The 18,065-nt window shown below is 41.4% G+C and overlaps 1 protein-coding gene across 4 annotated transcripts; it reads left to right on the top strand.

Moving 5' to 3' along the window:
• Window positions 1-11,508: 11,508 nt before the first annotated feature.
• On the top strand, window positions 11,509-15,537 carry nme2a (NME/NM23 nucleoside diphosphate kinase 2a). Of its 4 annotated transcripts, none has more exons than XM_026177604.2 (5): window positions 11,509-11,775; window positions 13,578-13,710; window positions 14,725-14,826; window positions 14,902-15,014; window positions 15,101-15,537. In XM_026177604.2, exons 2-5 carry the CDS (start codon window positions 13,582-13,584, stop codon window positions 15,213-15,215), a joined length of 459 nt encoding a protein of 152 aa, XP_026033389.1. In that variant the 5' UTR covers window positions 11,509-11,775; window positions 13,578-13,581; the 3' UTR covers window positions 15,216-15,537. The 4 variants fall into 4 exon arrangements, with proteins under 4 accessions (XP_026033389.1, XP_026033388.1, XP_080161369.1 ...); XM_026177603.2 differs by having other exon boundaries at window positions 11,652-11,816; XM_080305243.1 differs by having other exon boundaries at window positions 11,751-11,845.
• The last annotated feature ends 2,528 nt before the right edge of the window (window positions 15,538-18,065 follow it).

An 18,065-nucleotide genomic window follows, 5' to 3' on the forward strand; every position in this document is an offset into this window, starting at 1 on the left:
TCATGGGAATCCCCCGGCAGCCTACATCTATTGCAGCATAACAAAGGGAGGATTCAGGGTCACCTGGTCCAGCCCTAACTATATGCTTTAGAAAAAAGGAAAGTTTTAAGCCTAATCTTAAAAGTAGAGATAGTGTCTGTCTCCCGAATCCAAACTGGAAGCTGGTTCCACAGAAGAGGGGCCTGAAAACTGAAGGCTCTGCCTCCCATTCTACTTTTAAATACTCTAGGAACAACAAGTAGGCCTGCAGAGCGAGAGCGGAGTGCTCTAATAGGGTGATATGGTACTACAAGGTCATTAAGATAAGATGGGGCCTGATTATTTAAGACCTTGTATGTGAGGAGCAGGATTTTGAATTCAATTCTGGATTTAACAGGAAGCCAATGAAGGGAAGCCAAAACAGGAGAAATATGCTCTCTCTTTCTAGTCCCTGTCAGGACTCTTGCTGCAGCATTTTGGATTAGCTGAAGGCTTTTCAGTGAGTTTTTTGGACATCCTGATAATAATGAATTACAGTAGTCCAGCCTGGAAGTAATAAATGCATGAACTAGTTTTTCAGCGTCACTCTGAGACAGGATATTTCTAATTTTAGAGATGTTGCGCAAATGGAAGAAAGCAGTCTTACATATTTGTTTAATATGTGCGTTGAAGGACATGTCCTGGTCAAAAATGACTCCAAGGTTCCTCACCGCGTTACTGGAGGCCAAGGTAATGCCATCCAGAGTAAGAATCTGATTAGATACCATATTTCTAAGATTTTCAGGGCCGAGTACAATAACCTCAGTTTTATCTGAATTAAGAAGCAGAAAGTTAGCGGCCATCCAGGTCTTTATGTCTTTAAGACATTCCTGCAGTTTAACTAATTGGTGTGTGTTATCTGGCTTCATGGACAGATAGAGCTGGGTGTCATCGGCATAGCAGTGAAAATGTATGCTATGTCTTCTAATGATACTGCCTAAGGGAAGCATGTATAATGTAAACAGAATTGGTCCTAGCACTGAACCCTGTGGAACTCCATAATTAACCTCAGTGTGTGAAGAGGACTCTCCATTTACATGCACGAATTGGAGTCTATTAGATAGATATGATACAAACCACTGCAGCGCAGTACTTGTAATACCTACAGCATGTTCTAATCGCTCTAATAGGATATTATGATCAACAGTATCGAACGCTGCACTGAGGTCTAGCAGGACAAGCACAGAGATGAGTCCACTGTCAGAGGCCATAAGAAGATCATTTGTAACCTTCACTAAAGCTGTTTCTGTGCTGTGCTGAGCTCTGAAACCTGACTGAAACTCTTCAAATAAACCATTCCTCTGCAGATGATCTGTTAGCTGTTTGACAACTACTCTTTCAAGGATTTTTGATATGAAAGGAAGGTTGGAGATTGGCCTATAATTAGCTAAGACTGCTGGGTCTAGAGATGGCTTTTTGAGTAAAGGTTTAACTACAGCCAGCTTGAAGGCCTGTGGTACATAGCCGATTATTAGAGATAGGTTGATCATATTTAAGATCGAAGAATTAATTAATGGCAGGACTTCTTTGAGCAGTTTTGTAGGAATGGGGTCTAAAAGACACGTTGATGGTTTGGAGGAAGTAATTATTGAAGTTAACTCAGAAAGATCAATTGGAGAAAAAGAGTCTAACTTAATATCAATGGTACTAAGAGTAGCTGTAGATAATATTACATCTGTGGGATGATTATTGGTAATTTTTTCTCTAATGATAAAAATTTTATTTGTGAAGAAGTTCATGAAGTCATTACTAGTTAACGTTAAAGGGATGGTTGGCTCAAAAGAGCTCTGACTTTTTGTCAGCCTGGCTACAGTGCTGAAGAGAAACCTAGGGTTGTTCTTATTTTCTTCAATCAGTGATGAATAGTAAGATGTTCTGGCTTTGCGGAGGGCTTTCTTATAAAGCAGCAAACTATTTCTCCAGGCTAAATGATGATCCTCTAGATTTGTGACACGCCATTTCCTCTCCAGATTACGAGTCATCTGCTTTAGGGTACGTGTTTCAGAATTATACCACGGAGTCAGGTACTTCTGATTTGAGGCCTTAGTTTTCACAGGAGCTACAGTATCCAGAGTCGTACGTAGTGAGGAGGTGAAATTATTAACAAGATAATCGACCTAGTGTTGGGGTAGCGTTCAGATAGCTGCTTTGCTCTGTGTTGGTACAGGGCATTGGAGATGATAACAGTGGGTGGATTATATTCTTAAACTTAGTTACAGTGCTTTCAGAAAGACATCTACTTTGATAAAGTCTACTCTTCACCGCTGTGTAATCAATTATTGTAAAAGTAAATGTTATCAGGAAATGATCAGACAGGAGAGGGTTTTCAGGAGACACTGTTAAATGTTCAGGTTCGATGCCATATGTTAAAACAAGATCTAGAGTGTGATTAAAGTGGTGGGTGGGTTCTTTTACATTTTGAGAGAAACCAATTGAGTCTAATAACAGATTAAATGCCATGTTGAGGCTGTCATTTTTAGCATCTACATGGATGTTAAAATCACCCACAATAATTATTTTATCTGAGCTCAGAACTAAATTAGATATAAAGTCTGAGAAATCAGACAGAAACTCTGTGTAAGGCCCAGGTGGACGATAGATGATAACAAGTAAGACTGGTTTCTGAGTTTCACAGCTGGGGTGGACAATGTTAAGCATCAGGCTTTCAAATGAATTAAAAGTCTGTCTTGGTCTTTCATTAATTAATAGGCTGGTGTGAAAAATTGCTGCCACACCGCCCCCTCGGCCTGTGCTTCGAGATTTCTGGTAGTTAGAATGGCTCGGGGGTGTTGATTCATTTAAACTAACATAATCATCCTGCTGCAACCAGGTTTCTGTAAGGCAGAGTAAATCAATTTGTTGATCAATTATTAAGTCATGTACTAACAGAGACTTGGAGGAGAGAGACCTAATATTTAATAATCCACATTTCACTGTTTTACTCTTTGGTTCAGATGTGGATACTGTATTGTTCTTTCTTTGTGATTGTTTATGTTTAAGTTGTTTGTTGCTGGTTTTTAGTTTGTTTTTTGTCTTTTTGGAAGCTGACACAGTCTCTATGGAGATGGGTTTTTGGGGGGGTAGCAGGAGGAGAGAAGCTGCAGAGAAGCGTGTAAGACTGCAACTCTGCTTCCTGGTCCCAACTCTGGATAGTCATATTTTGGGGGGTTTAATAAATTTGTCCATATTTCTAGAAATGAGAGCTGCTCCATCCAAAGTGGGATGGATGCCGTCTCTCCTAACAAGACCAGGTTTCCTCCAGAAGGTTTGCCAATTATCTATGAAGCCCACATCGTTTCTGGGACACCACTCAGACAGCCAGCAATTTAAGGAGAACATGCGGCTAAACATGTCACTCCTGGTCTGATTGGGGAGGGGACCAGAGAAAACTACAGAGTCCGACATTGTTTTGGCAAAGTTGCACACCGATTCAATATTGATTTTAGTGACCTCCGATTGGCGTAACCGGGTGTCATTACTGCCGACGTGAATTATGATTTTACTGAATTTACGTTTACCCTTAGCCAGCAGTTTTAAATTTCCTTCAATGTCGCCTGCTCTGGCCCCTGGAAGACAATTGACTATGGTTGCCGGTGTCTCTAGCTTCACATGTCTGAGAACAGAATCGCCAATTACCAGAGTTTGACCCCCGGCGGGTGTGTCGCCGAGTGGGGAAAAACGGTTAGACACATTAACGGGTTGGTGGTGTACCTGGGGCTTCTGTTTAGGACTATGCTTCCTCCTCACCGTGACCCAGCCGCCCTGATTCCCCAGCTGCTTGGGACCTGCCGGGGAACAGCTAGCGGGGCCTACGCTATTTTCGGCTGCACCAGCTACAGGGGCCTGGCTAGCTGCGGGTGAATGAAGGGTGCGAAGGCGAGTCTCCAATTCAGTAATCCTGGCCTCCAGAGCTGCAAATATGCTACATTTGTTACAGATATCATTACTGCTAAAGGAGGCCGAGGAGTAACTAAACATCTGACACAATGAGCAAGAAAGTGCAGGAGGGACAGGTGAAGTAGCCATGGTGCTAATGAGTCGGCTACGAGCTAGGCTAGGCTAGCGAGACAGTACAGAGACAGTGAGTGAATACTTTGGCTATAAATTAGGTAGTGAGTACACAGAAAGTGTGCTTCGGAGGAAGCACGTGAAGATTATACTATGAAAGAAGAATGTATTTAACAGTTGTTAATTAAATCGCTAAGCAAATAAGCTACTCAGAAACACCACTGTGTTTGAGCAGGAACAGGAAGTGATACTCTACCACAGAGCGAGCGAACACCAAGTGACAGCGCCTAATGCTCCCTGTGATGCCATATTCACCACACCAGGGCCTGCGTTGCTTGCTCAAGCCATCCACATTACACCGGGGCCTGTGCTATTCGTTGATGCCTGCACATCACGCCAGGGCCAGTGGTTTTGGCTGAGGACATTCAAATTACACCTGGGCCTTTGGTGCTGGCCAATACCATCCACATTTCACCAGTGCCAGTGTTGTTGGCTTAGGCCATCCACATTACACCACTGCCAGTGCTTCCTGTGAGGCCATCATCACCACACCAGGGCTTGTGTTGCTTTCTGATGCGATCCACAATATACAAGGTTTCTGTACCACTGGCTGAGGCATCCACATAACACCAGGGCCAGTGGTGCTGGCCAATACCATCCACATTTCACCAGGGCCACTGTTGTTGGCTGAGGCCATACATTTTACACCAGGGAGAGTGCTTCCTGTGAGGTGATCTTCACCACACAAGGGCCTTTGCCCTGGGCTGAGAGCATCCACATTACACCTGGGCCTGTGGTGCTGACCGATATCATGCACATTTCCCAGGGCCAGTGGTGTTGGCTAAGGCCATTCACATTACACAAGTGTATGTGGTGCTGACTCATGCCATCCACATCAATACAGTGCCTGTGCTACTGGCTGAGGCCATCCACATTACATCAAGGCCACTGCTTCCTGTGAGGCCATCTTCACCACACCAGGGCCTGTATTGCTTTCTGAGGCCATGTAAACTTGACCAGAACCTGCGTTACTAGCTGATGTCATCTACATTGCACCTGGGCCTGTGGTGCTGACCGATATCATGCACATTTCACCAGGGCCAGTGATGTTGGCTAAGTCCATTCACATTACACCAGGGTGTGTGGTGCTGGCTGAGGCCATCCTCATTTCACCAGGGCCTGCGTTGCTGGCTCATCCCATCCACATTACACCAGGTCATGTGATACTGGCTGAGGCCAACTACGTTTCACCAAGGCCTGTGCTACTCGTTGATACCATTCACATTTCATCAAGGCTTGTGTTGATGGCTGATGCGATCCACAATACACAAGGGTCTGTGCTACTGGCTTACGACATTCACATTACACCAGGGCCTTTGGTGCTGGCCAGTACCATCCACATTTCATCAGGGCGACTGTTGTCGGATGAGGCCATCCGCATTACACCAGGGACAGTGCTTCCTGTGAAACCATCATCACCACACCAGGGCCTGTGGTGCTGGATGAGGCCATCAACATTACACCAGGGCCTTGTGTTGCTGGCTGATGCGATCTACAATACACAAGGGCCTTTGCAACTGGCTGAAGACATTCACATTACATCACGGCCTGTGATGCCGGCTTGTACCATCCACATTACACCAGGGAAAGTGCTTCATGTGAGGCCATCTTCACCCCACCAGGGCCTCTGCTGCTCGTTGATGCCATCCACATTACACCTCGGCCTGTGGTGTTAACCGATATCATGCACATTTCACCAGGGCCAGTGGTGTTGGCTAAGGCCATCCACATTACCTGTTCTACTGGCTGAGGACATTTACATTTCACCAGGGACTGTGTTTGTGGCTGATCCCATCCACAATATACAAAGGCCTGTGCTACTTGCTGATGCCATCCACATTACACCAGGGCCAGTGTTGTCGGATGAGACCATCCACATTACACCACTGCCAGTGCATCCTGTGAGGCCATCATCACCACACCAGGACCTGCGTTGCTGGCTGAGGCCATCCACATTGCACCATGGCTAATGCTCCCTGTGAGGCCGTCTTCACCACACCGGGGCCTGTCCTTTCTGTCTGAGACCATCTTCACCAGACCAGGGTCTGTGCTACTGCCTGATGCCATCAACATTACACCAGATCCAGTGCTTCCTGTGCGGTCATCATCACCACATCAGGGCCTGTGCTTCTGGCTGATGCCATCAACATTACACCAGGGCCAGTGCTCCCTGTGAGGCCATCTTCACCACACCAGGGCCTGTACTGCTTTCTGAGGCCATCTACTATTTCACCAGAACCTGCTTTTCTGGCTGATGCCATCCACTTTACACCAGGGCATGTGTTGCTGGCTTAGACCAACTAAATTTCACCAGGGCCTGTGCTACTCGTTGATGCCATGCACATTAAACCAGGGCCTTTGGTTTTGGCCGTTACCATCCACATTTTTACCAGATTGTGTGCTACTTGCGGATTCAATCCACATTGCTGCAGGGCCAGTGCTCACTGTGAGGCCATCTTCACCACACCAGGGCCTGTGCTGCTGGCCAATGCCATCCACATTTCACCAGGGCCAGTGTTGTTTGCTGTGGCCATCCACATTACACCACTACCAGTGCTTCCTGTGAGGCCATCTTCACAACACCAGGGCCTGTGCTAATACCTGAGACCATCCACATTTCACCAGGCCCTGTGCTACTCGTTGATGCAATGCACATTACACCAGGGCCTGTGGTTTTGGTCGTTACCATCCACATTTTTACCAGAGCCTGTGCTATTTGCTGATGCAATCCACATTGCACCAGGGCCTTTGCTGTGCCAATAACATCCACATTACACCTGGGCTTGTTGTGCTGACCGATATCATGCACATTTCACCAGGGCCAGTGATGTTGGCTGAAGCCATACACATTACACCAGGGCCTGCGTTGCTGGCTGAGGCCAACTACATTATACCAGGGACAGTGCTTCCTGTGAGGCCATCTTCACTCCACTTCAGCAGGGCCAGTGGTGTAGACTAAGGCTATTCACATTACACCAGGGTGTGTGGTGCTGACCAATGCCATCCATGCTTCACCAGGGACAGTAATGTTAAATGAGGAAATCCACATTACAATAGGGCCAGTGCTCCTTGTGAGGCCATATTCACCACACCAAGGCCTGTGCTGCTGGCTGATACCATCCTCATTTCACAAGGGTCTGTTCTGCTGGCTGATACCATCCTCATTTCACCAGGGCCTGCGTTGCTGGCTGAGGCCATCCACGTATATATACTGTTTCGCCCGAAACAAAGTATATTCCCCAGCACGGGGATATTGAATTCTATAAGATAAAGCCATAAATATGTGTATCTGAGTTTTCTATCAAAAGTTACACCTATTTATATGAAGTTGTACAAAAACGCTTTATTTCGTCAAGACAGTGCATTTCTTGCAATTTCCATGCATTTGAATGGGGAACTCGCCCGAAACCAAGTATAGGTTTCATTATGTGAATAACTTTAAAATCTTAGCTCAAACAGCTGCAAAACCTGTTTGCCCAGCACGGGGATATTGAATTCTATAAGGCAAAGCCATAAATATGTGTGTCTGAGTCTTCTATAAAAAGTTACAGCTGTCTTTATGAAGTTGATCAAAAACGCTTTATTTCACCACGTTAGTGCATTTCTTACAATCCCATGCATTTGAATGGAGTTCTCGCCCGACACAAAGTACAGGTTTTCATTTTGTGAGTAACTTTATGCTTTATTTCACCACGTTAGTGCGGTTTTCGCAATTACATGCATTTAAATGGAGTTCTCGCCTGACACAAAGTATAGGTTTTCATTATGTGAATAACTTGAAAATCTTAGCTCACACAGCTGGAAAACCTGTTTCCCCAGATGCTGAATTCTATGAGGCAAAGTGCGGTTTTCGCAATTACATGCATTTGAATGAAGTTCTCGCCGGACACAAAGTATAGGTTTTCATTTTATGAATAACTTGAAAATCTTAGCTCAAACAGCTGCATAACCTGCTTGCCCAGCACGGGGATATTGAAATCTACGTATAAGGTAAAGCCATAAATATGTGTCTGAGTCTTCTTTTAATAAGAATCAAATCAAAGCGTCTATTGTCATTCAAAGCTTTTTTTTGTCATATGTCACAATTATATGAAATATAATTTCTCTGTTCAATGACATTCTTCCTTTGCTGTCCATCTACAAATGCCATGGATAAGGGTTAAAAGAACAGGATAAATAAAGATATAAAATAAGCATAAAAATAGTGGAAGATAAATAAATAAGTCCAAAAATAAATAAGTTAAGATAAGTGAGGTATGCAGATGTCGATGTATAAAGGAGCTCAATGTGCAAAATGAACTTAGTGTGCAAATTGTCCTGATGTGCAAATTGCAGTTGAGGTATGTCATCTGTTCAGGAGTGGGGAAGAAGGAGTTTTGAGTCGGGATGTTCTGGATTTCACACTTCTAAACCTTCGTCTCAAGGACTTAAGTGTGAACAGTCCATTTTGGGGGTGTGTGGGGTCTTTGAGGATGGAGGCAGCTCTCCTCTGGACTCTTCATTGGCAGATGCTCTGCAGAGAGGGCAGCGGAGCCCTGATGATCTTCTCCCCACAGTTATTATCACGCTCTGCAACTGTTTGCAATCCATAGCACCAGAGATGGTGATTACCAGATCACCATCTCTGGTTATCTGTAATCTGATTACTTTTTTCAAGTAACGAGTGAAGTAAGGGATTACTATTGCAAAAACGGTAATTAGATTACCGTTACTTTCCCATAGGAACGCTGCATTACTGCGTTACTAAAACCGTGATTTTTTGCGAGAATGTCTCACGACAGTGACGTAAGCGAGTGCACCGTTAGTGACAACAGCTGTGTGCAGATCAACAATGGATCATGTATCGATTGTGGGAGAGAGTATGAGGGTGCAGCGTTTAAAGCGTGGAAGTACTGACCTTACTTTGAGTTTGATTCCATAAAAAGTGACAAAAACATTAGTGTCCATTGTGCGTGGGAAGAAAACTTCTTTTTACAGCGAAAAAAACCCCTAAACTTCCGAGCAAGCACCGAGTGCGCAACGACGTAATGGGAAACTCACAGAGAAAGTCGCGGATTCTTCAACTGACCGCGGCACACCTGCACCAGGGTAAACCTCCGCCTACCGCAGTCCTGCTTTACAGGTGAAAATGGAGCAACAGGACCACTGAGTCTTTGACTTTATTTATTTTCTGCACAAAAAATATTTTATTTTATGTGCTGGAATGTGCAGAAAATAGGTTTAAATGTTAAACTAATTTATTCAAGTCAGAGAATGCTGCATATAATTAAATTTTTGCTTGATGCATAAAGTTAAAAGATTAAAACTAATAAAACAAGTTTTAAAAAGAGACTTTTCCATTTGATTACATTTTATATGATGGATTATGCAGAAAAAGTAGAATTGGGGTGAAAGATCTATCGCTTTATCACCTCTTCAGGTTGTAAATCGTGTTTTTTAAAAAGTAACTAAGTAACTAAGTAATTAATTACTTTTGAAAATAAGTAATCAGTAAAGTAACGGGATTACTTTTTTGGGGAAGTAATCAGTAATTAGTTACTGATTACTTTTTTCAAGTAACTTGACCAACACTGCATAGCACCATGCAGTGATGCAGCTGGTCAATGTGCTCTCCACAGTGCAGCTGTAGAAGCTGCTGAGGATCTTGGCCGACATACCAAATTTCCTCAGCCTCCTCAGAAAATACAGCCGCTGCTGAGCCTTCTTGACCAGCTGTGTGTCCAGGTGAGGTCCTCACTGATGTACAGCTATCTTTATAAAGTTGTACCCAAACACCTATATCACAGAGACAATGCGTTTCTCACCATTACATGCACTCTCAGTGGGTCATACGTTATCTTTCTCGCCTAAAGAAAAACGCTTCTTCATTTTGTGAATAACTTGAAAATCTTAGATCAAACAGCTGCAAATCCTGATAGCAAACAACAGGGATACTGAATTCTATAGTATTCATGCAGAAATATGTTTGTCTGTGTCTTCTTTTAAAAATTACAGTTATCTTTATGAAGTTGTACCGAAACACCTCATTTCGCCCAGACGACGCGATTCTTAGTGTTACAGTAAGTTACGTTGGAATTTGTGTTAGACTTCGTTCTTTTTTTTCCTTTTTCTTCTTTATAATTTAACTGACACTGAAAAATTCTGATCATCATGATTGAGCTTCAGGAAAGCAATGTTATACCCAATAAAGGAGGGCTGGTTAATAGTGGTTAAAGGTTGGTTTTGATATACAAGTAAAATGGCCATGTCTCTATTCAGTTTAAAGTCTGACCCATAACTGACTTTATCTAAGTTTTAGCCACCACTGGTCTATATTTTCATTAAAATAATTTGAATAATTTTGTTCTAGCTGATTATAACAAAACTTGAAGTACAAAAAAACCCCAAACCAGCTATTCCAGATTGAAAGGATCTATGCTGACACAGTGGTTTATATGAATCTACCTCTCATACATGATACAACGTGATAATGTAAATGTGACAATGTGGCAGGTTAAGTCAGGGATGTCAAACATAAGGCCCGGGGGCCAGACTCCAATCCACCTTACTAGATGGCACTATTGGAAGGAAAATGTGAAGAACAGAAATGTTGAACTTTTAATTGTTTTTTCATGAGTTTTAAAGGTTTTCCTACTGACAAAGATTTTCTTGGCCCTTCAAGCTACACCTGAGTAATCAAATAATAGATTTCTGTAATATTACAAAATTACTTTTTAAAATTTGAAACACAAAGACTAGCACTTCATTTATTTATTTTTAATATAAACTATCTCAGGATTACATGTGTAATTGAAACATTACTTTCACTGGTCCCATCCACATAAACTCAAAGTGGGCTGTATGTGGCCTGTGATGTAAAATTAGGTTGTTGTTTTGTTTTTTTTTTTGCCTGTCCCATTTGGTTCTTTAGTCGTCAGAATTGTTGTCTGAAGACCAACAAGGATACCCAATGGATTTACTTTGCCAAATGGATCATCGTGGCATTGCCGTATTGGTCCATTTGATCGACCTTTGTTTTTATTGTTTATTATATTTTATTTTCAGATGTTACAGACGGGACAGACATGAGTGAGGGATAGGAAAGGGAGAAAGAAAGAGGAAGGAAAAGAAAAACAGAAGGGGAGAGGGACAGTGAGAAAGGGAGAGAAAAAAATCTCCTGGATCACCTGTTGAGAGAAGAAGAATAGAAAACAAGCAAAAAAAAACAAACCCAAAGCAACATACTAAACACAACACCATCGCATTAATCTAGCTAAGTGTAAACAGCAGTAAATACTGAATATTCAATGTTGTTGTGCAGCACGCAGGACAGACAGCGCACAATGTGCTTTGAAGTAGCAGCCAAGAAAGGTGTAATTTAAGTCTATGAGCAGTGAACACCCGTGTGCATACCTGTGTGGGTCAGCGTGCTTGTATTCAAATGGTTTCCCCATGTAATGGTCTGCAAGAGGATGTAGCAAAAAAAAAAAACGCGCACGCTTTAGCTCGGATTTTCACCATTTTGTCTTGACTTGTGATATTGTTATTCATATGGGTTTTTGAAGAGGTACTTCTAGCAACCACAAGGAGGAGTATTGTACATACACTTGACATATTTGTCCTAGTGTCTCGCCGTCGTACGAAGTCTCCGCCTTCGTGGATAAGAATCCGCTGCGCACCCTCTGTAGGTCTTTGCAGACGTCAACCGTGGTAACTGCTGTTTGTCCCCTACCCGGATTCTACGTGTTACGGTATTGTTAGCGTATGGGTACATGCACTGGTATGACAAATCGGTGTTAACATCGGTCGGTTGTTTTCTCAATACCGATGGTAAAATGTCTGAAGTGAGCTTTTATTAAAGTGATGTTAAATTGATGGTTTTTTTGTTTGTTTTACGCTCAGTACAGTCAAAGGTCCAGGTGAAATTTGTAAATTGCTATACTTAACAAAGTAGTATAGCACGCGGTTTCGGTACGATCCTGGAACGTAACGTGGCTTTTTAAGGTACTGCGCTGTACTGCGAACAAAAGAAACCATGTGTATATGAAGGCTTGGGCCTACTCGTGAAAAGGTGCGCGGGTTAGGTGTTCAGCTCGCTGTTTTGACATAAACTGGATGCTCAGGCATGAAGGCAACTAGTAGTTAACAGGGTGCAGTTCGCTCCTCTTAAACTTGCTTGTGAAACCGCGTCGACATGCCAATAGAGCGCCTTCCGCGTGTCGTTTTACCATTGTCTAAATTATGGCAGACATCTCGATTCGTCAAATAAAGGAGTGACATATGTGAAGCTCGAAAATTTATCAAGGAATTTTGATTTGTCAGTAGCCTATAGGAGTTAACTGTATTGTGCCAAAAGAGATTTCCGGTATTTTCCTAAAAGCGATTGCGGGAATTTAAGCTGTTAGAAGTCTCTTGCTGACCTACAATCTGTCAAAAAATAGTTTAATCCTATCTCTCACTTAGAATGTCACGTAATTTGGAGCCATAAAGAGCCGTCCTATCACAAAGTAGCTGATGCAATGAGCTTTTAGCAAAGTCATTTTTATATATCCGGGTGAAGGGTGTCATTCTTATGTCTAATATTTTTTACTTAGATTAGTAAATAGACGGTAGTCAACGGGATATTCTTAAATATTTAACATTTATTCTTATAAATGTTAAATACTTAAGAATATCAAGACATGGCCCAGAGATTATCTTGAATGGCAAAACACAGAAATGACATTAAATACAACTGTTTTAGGTTACATTCTTTTTAAAGTAATTGTATACATTTCAGTATTTAGAAAGTGTGCAGGAACGATGTATGTTTAGTTGTGTGAAACAGACAACCTCAAATACTAAGCTAACATTCAGGGGACATTGTCAGTTTTACCTGCAGAAATAATAATGAGCCTGCTGCAAATAGGCTTGAACTTGACCCTGCATTGTAGAATAAATGAATGGATCTCATTGGGTAATACTGCTCACATGAAGAGGTGGCACTGGGAGACGGAGATTAGCCCTCGATTTAGAGTTGAGCTTTAAAGCTTGAATGTGTGTCTTTGACCTGTCACACATTGTTGTAGCAGTTAACAGTCAAAACTAATATTATCTTAATTTGGTGTTATATCCAAAATAATATTTTCCCTGTAATTTATCTCCAATTATTAAAAAAAATAAAAATAAATCCCTAAGCAGTGAGTCGCTGTCACATTTTTATTCTGGCACATTCAGAGTCTTGACAGCATGATGAAGATCAATGTGTTCACTGTGTGGGCGGGGCTGCTAGTTCAAGTTTCTGTCCTCTTTAAATGATCACAGCAAGATGCATACTAAGCCAGGTTGCAAGCTGTACTAGCATTTTCTTTACAATGGGGTCCATGCCCTCAGCATCTTGTCCTCTCATAGTCAGCCCCGCTGCTGACTGTGTCAAATACAGTAAAGTGCTGTGAGTAACTTATCAGACGTGTTCTTTCTGCAGCACATAGGCTGCCTGTTTGTCTTCATCATTCTTGTCTATTTTCTTTCAGAGTCATGGCTGAGCTAAAGGAACGCACATTCATTGCCATTAAGCCTGATGGCGTGCAGAGGGCCATCATTGGTGAGGTCATCAAAAGGTTTGAGATGAAGGGCTTCAAGTTGGTGGGCATGAAGATGCTCCATGTAAGTATAGACTGAAAGAATCCAACCCTTACAGGTGAAACTGTATCATAGTGGTCAACATTTTTGCCCTTAAAACATTTTAACCATCTGCAACATATGCACAGATATTGTAAGTGTGCCAAGTAATGGGTAAGCCTGATTAGCCTACTCATCTGTTCCTGAGTGAAGCACAGCCAATTAGCTGTTAAGGTCTACTGATCCTGTAACATTTAACCTGATATGGTAAGGTGCTGCTTTATGTGAACATCAAGTTTGCTTAAGTTATAAACCTGCAACACTTAAATATTTCTGTTTAAACATCTGTCCTGTTAGCGTTGGTGTGATAAACATGTTCTGATGATATGGTACTGGCCTAAATTTCCATGCAATTTCTGAGAAATTGGTGTGATTGTTTCTACACCCAGACTTCGTCTGTTGCTTGCGGCTAAAAAGCTGGGGGTAAACATGTTGATAAAGTTGCCAATTATATGCAGTAGCGAATGGGTACTAATGCAGTTTCTAGAGCTGCATCAGTACACATATGGTGACAACACAGTTACTGTGATACTACAACAGAGGTCTCGAACTCCAGTCCTCGAGGTCTGGTGTCTTAAAACATGTGTCCCTGTTGCAACACACCTGAATTAGGTCATTATAGAACTTGACTACATGCTGAAATGGCAACCCCTAACCCTACTCGAGTAAATTTAAGTAAATGTAAGTGTTTGGAAAAGTGTACTTCTAACAGTACTTTGATTGCACCATGTTCATTCACTCATGAGCTGCTGTAACATGAATCAAATGGCTGCATTGTATGCTACTAATTGTGTGTTGCAGCAGGGGCACATGGAAAAGTTTCAGGACACCGGCCCTTGAGGACTGGAGTTCGAGACCCCTACACTACAATTAGAGTGCTTCATCTGAAATTACAAGTATTACAGCAAAGCAGCGAGTGAAATGAAGTACAAATGATGACTCACAAATTAGGATGTGAAAGTGAACATTTACGAAACTGCCTTGTTTTCTTTGCTGCAGGCCTCTGAGGACCTCCTGATGAAGCATTATGTTGACCTAAAGGACAGACCATTCTTTCCTACTCTCATCAACTATATGAGGTCTGGTCCAGTGGTTGCCATGGTAAGACTCTGTATGTATGCATGTCAACAGTTCAAGGTCAGATCTTAACCTCATTATCTGTCATGGTTGCTTCAGGTGTGGGAAGGCAAGGGTGTGGTGAAGACAGGCAGGGTGATGCTGGGAGAGACTAACCCTGCTGATTCTAAGCCTGGAACCATCAGAGGAGACTTCTGTATTGATGTCAGCAAGTGAGTTATCTTCGCATGATGGCAGATGTGAAACAATAGCGTGTATGAAGTGTATAGTCACTTTCTGACTCTGTCCTCTTCTTAAGGAACATCATCCATGGCAGTGACTCGGTGGAGAGTGCCAACAAGGAAATTTCCTTGTGGTTTAAAGATGATGAGCTTGTCAACTACACTAGTTGTGCCTTCAGCTGGCTCTACTGAGCTGCTCTGGGTCTGGAGCTCCCACCTCACCACTGCTTGGGCACAAAGTGAAACTCTTGCCTCAGATTTCCTGTGGTAAGCTGTAGCCTGGAGGGAGAAGAACTTGTGTAAATCCTTTGTCTTTCACAATTCACCCCTCTTGTCCTTTACATTACCACTGTGCTCTGATTTGGTCTCTGTGGGGCCACGTGTAGTCCGAATTCATTCCTGAGCAAGGACCATCTAGTCCTTCAATGTACATCGTTTAATGATTCCAAACCTGTCTTTGACTGTCTGTTTTGTTAACGGTAATTTGCTTTACAATAAAATAAAATAGCTGGCATCCTGTCTGTGTCATTGGTACTTATGTTCCTGTGTGTGTGGGGGGGGGAGGGGGGGTTAAAATGTGGTGACTTTAGGCAGGATTAGTGTTAATTAGCCTGACAGTCTGTATTAGCAACTTCCTAATCTGACTAGATTAGGAAACTGCTTTCATACTGTCAATAGTTTAAAGCAACTTTATCATCCTTCCAGACATTGATGACTAATAAGAAAAATCTTTTAAGACTTCCAACTATTAAATGAACCATGTCAGTTTGCTGAGGAAAGGGGATTGGGTTTTTGCAATTGGCAGTGATCATTAAAAAACTTGAATTGGGTTCACAGTTCATCTTCCAGGTCTGAAAGTGAAGCTGATCATCTCACAGTGTTTTATGGCTATTATATCCCACCGGGTCAGCCAGCAGCATTGATTCGATGATTCAGATTTTCAAATTGACAGAATCTAGAGGTACAAAGACAGATTTTTAGTAGATAGAGGTAAACTTTTCTGAAAATCTTGAGAATGAGGCAGTGCAGTTCATCTCTAATGATCAGTCTGTGCTGTGCACTTCGCTGCAGATCAGTGCCAGAACTAGTTTGTGATGGTGCTGGTAAATTGAGTTTCTGGTGTAGTTCTTCACGGTTAAGTCTGATGCAAAATAGTACGTTTCATTATGAGGCACACTAACATGCTATGGTCTATTTTGATTCTCTGTGCATGTTCAAAGATGTATTGTCCAATGGTGAAGCAGAGAGGATTGGCAGTGTTACACTGAATACAAGTTTAATAATTCAAAAAAGTAATCTTTTTATAAAAGTCACCAGAAACTTTCACAGCCATGCAGAAACAGTTGGCAACGCTTGTAAACAAAGACAACCAAATTGTAATCCAAACTTCTGGCTTTATTTACATGGTCAAAGCTTAGTCACAGCACAAATTAATCATATAAACAGAAACGTGTATACACTATCAAAAAGATGTACAAACTTGAAACTGCAATTTTGAAAATGTACCTCTAGGGTTATTGTTAATATCAATAGATTTATAACTGACAGATACTCCCTCCCCCCACCTCAATTTGTATCGAAAATAAATTTTTCACTATAACTCAATTTACCAGACAATCTCTCTCCCCATATATATCTATCTATATATATATATATATACACACACACACATAGCACCACAATATAATCAGGAGGGGAAGTGATCGCATACAAAAGACCCGTGTTAGAAGCCAGGAAAGAGGATCAAAACAAAACAACTTCAGCATTTACCTAATTATTCTCATCTAGAAGAACCAGATCAGCTGCAAGACCTCCATAACCAAACGGTTTCTATGGAAGGCTATCAGTGCCAGGAAAAGGCAAAAACAAAACTGGATTACACAAATATTCAGCAAACGCAATAAAGCTGCAAGTCTGATTTTATTTTGTTTCAATTTTGGCTTAACACCAAAATTAGGAAAATTCTGACTTGGCATACCCAACTTATTTTACCACATAGAAATTTAATTCAAAATGAAATTTGTCACGTTTGTCTTACTTGGAAAATGAAATAATATAAATTGTTATCAGGTAATGTTATTCCTGATATTATGACATATTGTTCTCACTATTACTGTTTTGGTAGAGTAACATTTTTATTATTACTGTTACGTGCCACCAAAATCAAAATCATCAACCTGCTTTCATCTCAAGCTACTGAGATTCAAAATCTTTAAATATATAAGCAACTGTGGATGGAGCATTAGGAAAGAAGGTAAATCAAAAAGTACATTTTCTACAAGAAAATATTAGGAACTGGAGATCTGAAATAACATTTGATTACTTGGGGTTTAATCTAAAGGAGGCCAGAAACAGAACAGTCATTTTGTTTTTGTACAAATACGTTTTGCTGATCAGGTATTTTAATGTTTCCTTTTGCCTTCATACATTACAGGAACATGAGCACCTTCTCAAAGGGCTCATGTCAATGAGTCTTGCACTTATTGTAAGACAATCATTTATTGTTTCACAATCAAAAACCTTTGCATTTCTTGTACAAGTTTCTCTTAAAAGGAAAACAATTGTTTTCCTTTTAAAACAATTGTTTTCAAATCTCAGGAGATGAACTTAAACATGAATGCAGAATGGTTCATCTTGAGTGTTCGGAAGCAAAAGAGTTCTAATTAAGGAATCATAACTTAATTCTTAAATGAATTTTGTTTTTAAACACAGCTTAATACCAAATGTTGATATTTAACTATCATTTTAAAGGATAGTGATGATGATCTTTTAGCAACAGTCTTCCTCATTCATATATATATTTATTGTGTGTGTGTTATTTTTATATGTGTATATGTAAGTCCAAAAGGTTTGACTATTGCTCTCAAAAGACATTCTGTAATTAAGCAACAATGGGATCTATGACTGACGGGGGGGGGGGAATCAAACAAAAAAAACATTTACATACTTTTATGATGCTGGAGATGCAAATTTCTGTTATGTCAATTAACATAAATTTATGCCCCTCCATTTTTATGTTTTACATGAATTTTTAATTTCTGG

The sequence above is a fragment of the Astatotilapia calliptera genome, chromosome 8 (assembly GCF_964374335.1).
Source record: "Astatotilapia calliptera chromosome 8, fAstCal68.1, whole genome shotgun sequence".
Lineage (NCBI taxonomy): Eukaryota > Metazoa > Chordata > Actinopteri > Cichliformes > Cichlidae > Astatotilapia > Astatotilapia calliptera.

What these genes read in the sequence shown, in the direction of transcription:
- nme2a (XM_026177604.2), top strand. Translation starts at nt 13,582, where the DNA reads ATGGCTGAGCTAAAGGAACGCACATTCATTGCCATTAAGCCTGATGGC. An exon ending in TGGGCATGAAGATGCTCCAT is followed by an intron (nt 13,711 to 14,724) that starts GTAAGTATAGAC and finishes TCTTTGCTGCAG; the next exon opens with GCCTCTGAGGACCTCCTGAT. An exon ending in TTCTGTATTGATGTCAGCAA is followed by an intron (nt 15,015 to 15,100) that starts GTGAGTTATCTT and finishes CCTCTTCTTAAG; the next exon opens with GAACATCATCCATGGCAGTG.